Genomic DNA, 9,538 nt, shown 5'->3' with positions numbered 1-9,538 from the left:
AAAAAAAAAAAAAAAAAAAAAAAAAAGTTGGGGTAAAAAAAAATACAGCAATGATAAATGATTTTAGACAAGACTAAAAAATGAAGTGATGTTTTTATCTAAAGAAAATCCTGGGCCGGGCACAGTGGCTCACGCTTGTAATCCCAGCACTTTGAGAGGCCGAGGTGGGCAGATCACGAGGTCAGGAGATCGAGACCATCCTGGCTAACACGGTGAAACCCTGTCTCTACTAAAAATACAAAAAAATTAGCTGGGTGTGGTGGCGGGCGCCTGTGGTCCCAGCTACTCCGGAGGCTGAGGCAGGAGAATGGCGTGAACCCGGGAGGCGGAGCTTGCAGTGAGCCAAGATGGCGCCACTGCACTCCAGCCTGGGCGACAGAGACTCCATCTGAAAAAAAAAAAAAGGCACCTCAGTGTGCAAACGTAATTTCACAGATATCCTTTCAGTGTTTTCCAGTCCTCTAACAATATAAAACCTCTCCCAAACACCCTCTATGTTCTGTAACAATGACCACACTTAAAATAATGTGTTTCTTCCTCAATCTGTTTGCATCACAAGGGCAGAGACTAGGTCTGTCTTGTTCTCCACTGTGAACTTAGTATCTACTTCTCTGGCACACAGCTGGCCCTCAATAAATAATAACTAAATGAAAACTTTTCTTAAAATTATCAAAAACTAAAAAGCAACTGTTTCCTCACTGATAATGTAATAATCTAAACATGTATAAGGGTAATTAAACAGTATATAAACTGTTACATCACTAAAACAGACACCCCATCATGCTTTTAGAGAAGTTCTCTATACTGTTTAGACTTGGTTGCAAATAGTAAAATATGAAGTTTTCTTTCTCATGCCAGCCACATACCCATATAAAGTTGACTGACCTTTATGAGATAGTATACTTCTTGTGGGCAGGATTTAAAGAGATTATCACCCTCTCTGCACCCTTTCAAAGCCAAACTTCGTGGAAATAATTTCCACAGACACCTACTCTATTACCTCACCTTCCATTTTTTCAATTACTCACCCAAACTGGCTTTACTTCCACAACACTGAATCCAATCTTTCCAAAATCACCAAAAACTTCCTTATGGCTAAGTCCAATGAACACAGTTTGGTCCTTCTCTTGTTCAACCTCAATAGTTTTTTTTTTTTTCCTTGTGGGGGGGGGGTTAGAGATTGGGTCTTGCTTGCCAATGCTGCTCAGGCTGGTCTCCTGGACTCAAGTGATCCTCCTGCCTCAGCCACCTGAGTAGCTGTGACTACAGGCACATGACACTGTGCCCAGCGTCAGCCTCATTTTTGACATTGTTTTTGCTTTTCAGTTTTTTAGAGTTCTTCCTGTAACTTGAACTGTATATTCACATAAACTACCACAGATGCCAGAAGAAGAAAAAAAGCTGGAATCTAACGCTCTACCCTTACAAACCCACTCATAACCTAAAGTAGTAAGAATGATTTTAACCTATACCTCTGCCCCAACCATCTTTGGAAACTAGGTGTAATGAGGGTATAGAGGGCAGGGGAGGGTTTTTTTGCTTTTTTTTTTTTTTTTTGAGACAGAGTCTTGCTCTGTCGCTCAGGATGGAGTGCAGTGTCGCAATCTCAGCTCACTCCAACCTCCACCTCCCAGGTTCAAGTGATTCTCCTACCTCAGCCTCCTAAGCAGCTAGGATTATAGGCACGCAGCACCACACCCAGCTATTTTTTGTATTTTTAGTAGAGATGGGGTTTTACCGTGTTGGTCAGGCTAGTTTTGAACTCCTGACCTCGTGATTCGCCCACCTCGGCCTCCCAAAGTGCTGGGATTACAGCCGTGAGCCACCACTCCCAGCTAGGTTTTTTGCTTCTTAATTAAAAAAAGAAAAACAGCAAGAATAAGCTATAAAATCTTTCCGAGTCATACCCAAAAGGATAAATAATGTATAAAGTCACCTAGCCCGATTTTAACATACACTTTGTAATTTTTTAAATGTATATTGTATTTCTGTACTTTAAATACTTCCTTTAATCTTTTTAGTAATAAAATAAAGCAGTTTTTAATCATAACCATAAATGTTATATAACATTGACTGTAATACTGAAAACACAATTTACTTCACTTTAAGAACAGACAGGCTGGGCGCGGTGGCTCACGCCTGTAATCCCAGCACTTTGGAAGGCCAAGGCAAGCGGATCATGAGATCAGGAGATGGAGACCATCCTGGCTAACACAGTGAAACCCCGTCTCTACTAAAAATACAAAAAATTAGCTGGGCGCGGTGGCGGGCACCTGTAGTCCCAGCTACTCGGGAGGCTGAGGCAGGAGAATTGCATGAACCTGAAAGGCGGAGCTTGCAGTGAGCCGAGATCGCACCACAGCACTCCAGCCTGGGCAACAGAGAGAGGCTCCGTTTCAAAAAAACAAAACAAAACAAAAAGAACAGACAAGACTCTTAGTAGACACATTGGCAGGCATCATAATTTTACTGAATTCACCTTATGCAATAAATTTTCTTTTAGAATCACACCAAAATTGGCTCTCTTTCTTCTTTCAGTAGAAATTAAACTTTGCATGCAAATTACAGACTTCAATCTTATTCATCAATACTAGACAGAAAAGTGTCATGTTGCTTCACACCAATTTCATAGCTTTTCAATCCTGATATTCCTTCCCACCTGACAATAAACACAGTAACAAGAGTACTCAAATGACCTTGAAACTGTTGTTTCACTCACCACATAAATTTTTTTGCATCTTCTTATTCTTCAATAAATCAATTTCAAGAGCAAATCAATAAAATAACAATAAGGATTAATATCCTTGCAAGAATATTAACTAATTGCAAATGCCTACCTATTTTCCTCTCAGTGTGTTCTCTAGCTCTTTATTATAGATACAAAAACTATCTGTTAACAGATGACTTTAAGGACCATTGCCACACACACAAGGATGAAAGACTTTACTCAATGGCACAAATCAGTCAGAACTAAAAATGGAACTTAGATACCAAATGCAAGTCAGTGAACTTATATTCTAACAGTTTAACAAAGTGATTTAAAAAACTACATAAAATTTACCAACTTTTTTTTTTTTTTGAGATAGCGTCTCACTCTGTTGCGCAGGCTGGAGGGCAGTGGCGCTATCTGGGCTCAATGCAGCCTCAAACGGCCAGGTTCAAGCAATTTTCGTGCCTCAGCCTTCCAAGCAGCTGGGACTACAGGTGTGCGCCATGGCGCCTGGCTAATTTTTTTTTTTTTTTTTTTTTTTTTTTTTTTTGATAGAGATGGGGTTTCGCCATGTTGCCCAGGCTGGTCTCGGACTCCTGAGCTCAGGTGATCCATCCGCCTCAGCCTCCCAAAGAGCTGGGATTACAGGTGTCAGCCACCACGGCTGGCCCCATCTTAACCATTTCTAAGTGTATGGTTTAGTAGTGTTAACTATATTCACATTGTTAACAGTTTATGGTAACGTTTAACTATAATTCCTAACTTTATTTTTTTTAATATGGTTTTGGAAATGTATCCTCTTCCTAAATGTATTAATGGTTAGCCACAGAACAATTTTTTTTATTTCAAGAGTAGGGATTTAAGATAAGCTATTTTGACTTTGTGATATCATAAACATATATATGTAAACAAACAAGAGTCAGATTGAATGTGCCCCACTTTACAAATATGAGACAACGTGAGCATAAGGTAGAAATGTACTATCCTAAATAAGGATCCATGTATCCATAAATCCATACATATGCAAGAAGATAATGTTCTTCCTTATAGTAGAATAACTAAAAAATGTAGAAGGTATCATGGAAATAGAAAATCACCATTTTGCATCATAGTAATCATTTCTCAGGTAAAAATCATCAACAGATGCTAAGACTGGGTAAAAGTCTGATGAGAAATAGGAGAGTCACATAGTCTCAATATAGCTCCTCATAAATTAGTTAAAAATTACAAAAGGAGGAGTATTAACTTGACAGTGGAGAAACCTGGCAAACAACACATTGGCTAAGTAACTGAAGTTAGCATTACCACTAATGGGATAAACCAACATTAAGTACCTCCTAATATGATGCACGGGGAACACAATACCACTTTTGTGATATTCTCACCAAGAATATATGACCTGAATCCAATCATGAGGAAACACCAGACAAACCCAAATTGAGTGACAGTCTGGAAAATGGAAGGCCTGTACTCTTCAAATACACCAATGTCATCAAACCCAAAGGAAGGCTGAGGAACCTTTCTAACAGAGTAAAAGAGACATGAAAACCACTTGACATCTAGAGTATCTTAGACCAGAATAGGGAAAATTGCTATAAACTGTACTAATGGGACAACTGGCAAAATTGAACATCCAGAGATTAGAAAACAGTATTTTATGGTGAAACTTCCAGATATTGCCAATTACAGTGTAGTTAGAAAGTGAACCTCTTTGTTCTTTTAAAATATCACTGAATTATTTAGGAGTAAAGGGTACATTTGCAACATACTTTCAAATGGTTCAGACAGATAGTATTATGTATGTATGTGGAAAGACAAAGCACATGTGTCAAACTGCTAACACGATGGGAAAACCAGGGGAAGGGTTTTGAGATTTCTCTGTACTATTCTTGCAACTTTTCTATAAGTGCAAATATTTCAAAATTTAAAAAGTTAAATACGGGTATATGTCCCTATTAATTTATGGGTCCACTTTAGAAGTGTTGCCACCATTGCTTTTTTGCTAGAATTTCAAATCTCTCCAACATTCTTAATGACTTTAAAACAGCTATTCTACTTAGCTTGACTTCAAATTTTAAAAATAAGTCAAGGTCAAAGTCTTTGGCAAACCACAACGAATATCTGGAAGTAATGCCTAACACATTAGCCAATGATGGGGTTAGTAAGAACTACTTAATCATTCCATTTTTTTCTGTTAGCGCTACAAAATTACTGAGTTCTAAATTCCATCCCCCACCACAATTATAATTTCACTTATGCCAGACTTGTAATCTGTCCACAAAACTGTTTTCCAACTGCTGCATAGAGCAGCATTCTTCTGGCTCAGGTTCCCAGAATTTCCCCAAATTCATGACTTTCACTTGTTTATGTCTAGATCCCCTAACGGGAGAAAATATGTCCTGAGGGGAAGACAGGACACTAACCTGAAAGACATGGGTTTGAACTCTTTTTTTTTTTTTTTTTTTTTTTTTTTTTTTTTTGAGACGGAGTCTTGCTCTGTGCCCAGGCTGGAGTGCAGTGACTGATCTCAGCTCACTGCAAGCTCCCGCCTCCCGGGTTCAACCCATTCTCCCGCCTCAGCCTCCCGAGTACCTGGGACTACAGCGCACCGCCACTCGCCCGGCTAGTTTTTTTGTATTTTTTTAGAGAGACGGGTTTCACCGTGTTAGCCAGATGGTCTCCAGATCTCCCGACCTCGTGGATCCCCCGTCTCGGCCTCCCCAAAGTGCTAGGATTACAGACTTTGAGCCACCGTACCACGGCCGGGTTTGAACTCTTTAGGGGAAGGCAGGGTCCAGGACTTTTTATCAAACAAGGAATACGCACAAGAAAAAAGATGTCTACACCAGGGCGGTAGCTCAGGCCTGTATTCCACGACTTTGGGAGCCGAGGCAAGTGGATCCACTTAAGGCCAAGGTTCAAGACCAGCCTGGGCGATTATGGCAAACCCCGTCTCTACCAAAAAAAAAAAAAAAAAAAAAAAAATTAGCCAGGAGTGATGATGCACACCTGCAGTCCCAGCTTCTCGGGAAGCTGAGGTGGGAGAATCGCTTGAACCTGGGAGGCGAAGGTTGCAGTGGAGCCCATATGTGCCATCGGGCCACTGCACTCCACTCTAGCAATGGGCAACAGATCAGACCTGTCTCTAAAAAAAAAAAAAAAAAAAAAAAAAAGGTCTACTGTCTACAGACATCTAGAAAGAGCTCCAGCTATGCCCTCAGAGAAAAATCCCAGGAGTTGATGGGAAAATATTCATGACAGAAAAAAAAAAAAAAGGAGAAAAGGGTACAAACATCAAGGTAAGTTTCTGACCCAGGTTTACCAACTTGTTTCTCATTTCCACCTAAATGTAAACCAGGAAAACTACAGAATCCACAATATAAATTATTGTACTTGACTGTGGCCTGGTCAGTCTCCAAATACTACTCTCCACATCATGAGAACAAAAATATGTTTCCTATCAGCCCTTCTCACAACAGAAGAGAAAACGTGGTTTGTCACTAATGAAACACTGAAAATGTAATCACTGTCACCAGTTAAGCTATTTAACCTAACAATCTGCTGGTTAAAAGCAGGTCCAGCCTGCAAAGCATATAAAAAGAGTCTGCCTTTCAAAAACTGGCTAAAGCGGTCAAATCGGATCACAGGTTTTACAAATACAATCGCCTAAACTCAGCCCCTGCTCCATAAACCAGAAAGCAGAGCCAGCTTCCATAACTGGCCATGCCGCCTCCACCCCCCGCCCCACCCCCGCCCTTGACAGTGAGTGGGTCGGAGCAGCCACAATGCGCCCAAAGTGTTTAATTCTTCCGGAAATGCCGGCCTCCGGGAGGAATCCAGGTTTGAAACTGTCCCCAACAGGGCATTCCCCGGCGACATTTTGCTCCCTCGGGTGTGGAGCAAGTGTGGAGGGCCTGGCGGCCCGAAAGTGTCCAGAGTGACCGACAAATGTGGGAAGCGTCAGGGCGGAGAGTGGGCCAGGAGAAGGGGCAGCAGACACTCATTTTCACACCATTCGGAGTCACCCTGACCCCCAACCTCTGACTTCTGCCCCGAACTGGCGGCCCCGAAGGAGTCCAGGGCAGGCCCCAGAACTTTGGACCCAAGTCCCAGGCGGGGACCGGCCTGTGGGCGCGTGGGCTGGTCTGGTCTGAGGGGCCAGTGACGTTTGCAAGACCCTATAGGGACGGCGGGTTGACGGGGGACCGTCCCTGGGTTCCCCTTCCCAGTCAGGACTCACCGCCCGTCGGAGCTGCCCGGGAGCCGCAGTTCGGAACATGTTCTCTGCTTCCGCCGCAACCTCACAGCAACCCCGTGCCCGGCCAACTGGCACCGCCTCAGCCAGTCACCCAATGCTCGCGAGACGCGCGAACGAGATCAGACGCCCTAGGCCGGGAGCGCGAGCCCGCGGTTCCCGCCTGCCCATTGGGCGGCTGCGCAGCCAATAGACGGCGGGAAGTTAGGGGCTAGACTGGGAAGTGGGGCAAAGGTGAGGCTATTCCCAGGGGACCTTCGAGTAAGCCTGGGCCGCGGAGCTGCAGAGACAAAGCTGGCCACCCGCTTATGATCGAGCTCAGACTGTACTGTCTCACAGCCCCGCAATGGGCAGCATTACTAGAGTGAACTGAAAAACTGAGCTGATCTCAGGGTAAGGTACGAGTGGAGCCTTGCTAACTCCAATTAGATACCTTTCGCATATGCCCCTATTTCCCCCTGTATTTCCCCGTGGTAGCAATTGTCACATGGGTTGTAATGACCTAAGTACTTGTCTGTGTCACCCATCTGACTAAAGATCTGTACGGGCAGAAAATGTGCCCTACTTTTAAATTTTGTGTCTACCCGCAACACCTAGCACAATTCCTGGCCCATACTAGGCATTCAATCAGTATGTGTTGAATGAATCAGCAAATGAATAAATGACTGCTAATGAGTCTGGACTTTATCACGAAATTTTTAAGAAAGGAAGTGGTATGTTCAGAAATTGTCTTAATTCCCAATTCAGCAACAACCTACCTTTCCAATGTTATCTAGTCTATCAACAAATCCCGTTAACTCTACCTTCAAAAGATAACCAGAATCCAGCAATATCCGCCAACACCCCTTTGCTCCTCCGCCAGTACCACCTTCACTCAGGACCCTGTCATCTCTCGCCTGGATCATTGCAAAGCCTCCTAGCTGGTCTTTATGTTTCTACCCATGTTTCCAGAAGCCTCTTCTCCAAAGTGATGGACTGATCATGACCTCTGCTCAAAGCCCTAGGGTGGCTCCCTCTCCTCCCACTGCCCTCTTCTCTCACTGTGCCCCAGACACACGGGCCTTCTTGAGCGCACAAGCCTGCTCCTCTCAGAGCTTTGCACTCTGGCTGTTCCCTCTGCCTGAAATGCCCTTCTCTTGTTACCCACGTGGCTTACCTCCTCACTTCATTCAGGTCTCTGCTCAAAAAACATATTTGCAGAAAGGCCGACCTCGGCCTCTCTACCTAAAATAGCACCCATGCCACTCCCAGATGCCCTATCAAGGTGTTTGATTTTTCTTCTTGGCATTTATCACCGCCTAACAGGATGCACGTGTTTGTTTGTTTATTGCAGATCTCCCGGCATTGGAGTGTAAATTCCCTGGAGCAAGAGCTTTGTCTGAACCAACAATCTCTCTAAGGGCCCTGTGCTTTAGCTCTTCCCTCTGTCTGAAATTCCCTTCCCCATCTGACAGGCCTCTTTAAAACCCAGATCAAGTGACAATTCTTTTGTTTTGTTTTGTTTAAGACAAGGTCTCTGGCCGGGCGCGGTGGCTCAAGCCTGTAATCCCAGCACTTTGGGAGGCCGAGACGGGCGGATCACGAGGTCAGGAGATCGAGACCATCCTGGCTAACATGGTGAAACCCCGTCTCTACTAAAAATACAAAAAAACTTGCCGGGCGAGGTGGCTGGCGCCTGTAGTCCCAGCTATTCGGGAGGCTGAGGCAGGAGAATGGCGTGAACCCGGGAGGCGGAGCTTGCAGTGAGCTGAGATCCGCCCACTGCACTCCAGCCTGGGCGACAGAGGAGACTCCGTGTCAAAAAAAAAAAAAAAAAAAAAGACAAGGTCTCTGTTTCCCAGGCTGGAGTGCAGTGGTGCCATCACAGCTCACTGCAGTCTCGAACTCCTGGGATCAAGCAATCTTCCTGCCTCAGCCTCCCAAGTAGCTGGGACTACAGTCATGTGCCACCATGCACAGCTATTTTTTTTGTAGGGGCAGGGTCTCACTCTGTTACCCAGGGCTGGTCTCGAACTCCTGGCCTCAAGTGATCCTCCCACCTTGGCCTCTCAAAGTACTGGGATTACAGACATGAGCCACCACGCCTGGCCCAAGTGACATTTCTTTTGTAAGCTCTTTCTCAGTTTTCCAGGATGAATTAATCCTTTCCTCTTCTTCACTCTTCTAGCTCTCTGAAGAAGGAGGTGAGGACCCATCTTAAACTTAAGTCGCACCCACTTGGAACATATCTGAACTCATGTTACAGACAGAGCTGTGGACCCCTGCCCCCTAATCAATCTGCCTGTGGGAGGGGCAATTTAGTTTTCCATGTCTCACTGTATTTGCCTCCTAACCCAGTCCCGCACTGGACTAGAATCTGAGACCTATGGGAGTGGAAGGAAGAGGGAAGGGTACTTTTGGAAAAACGGAAAAGGATATTTTACTAAAAACCATGTAAAAGACTGGGCTACAAACTAACCTCCTTCCCTGCCTCCCCACCCATGACAAAGCAAAACACAAGGGGAGAGCATCTGCCCCGCCCCGCCCCCACTGGGCAGATTCAGCAGCTCCCAGGCTTGGGCAAATCAGCAGCA

The 9,538-nt window shown here is 44.4% G+C and overlaps 1 protein-coding gene across 1 annotated transcript in view; it reads right to left on the bottom strand.

Annotated features, from left to right (window-relative positions):
• Positions 1–7,089, bottom strand: part of ETFA (electron transfer flavoprotein subunit alpha) — a 112,914-nt gene extending 105,825 nt beyond the window's left edge. The window contains exon 1 of the mRNA XM_017858022.1: positions 6,951–7,089. Within this exon, the coding sequence (XP_017713511.1) occupies positions 6,951–6,989 (39 nt within the window). The 5' untranslated portion in view covers positions 6,990–7,089. The remainder of the gene's footprint in view (positions 1–6,950) is intronic.
• Between the last annotated feature and the right edge of the window lie 2,449 nt (positions 7,090–9,538).

This window comes from Rhinopithecus bieti, unplaced genomic scaffold (genome assembly GCF_001698545.2).
Source record: "Rhinopithecus bieti isolate Rb0 unplaced genomic scaffold, ASM169854v2 scaffold_47256, whole genome shotgun sequence".
Lineage (NCBI taxonomy): Eukaryota > Metazoa > Chordata > Mammalia > Primates > Cercopithecidae > Rhinopithecus > Rhinopithecus bieti.
The sequence above is the reverse complement of the archived record's forward strand: the minus strand, read 5'-3'. Positions and strand labels throughout refer to the sequence as shown.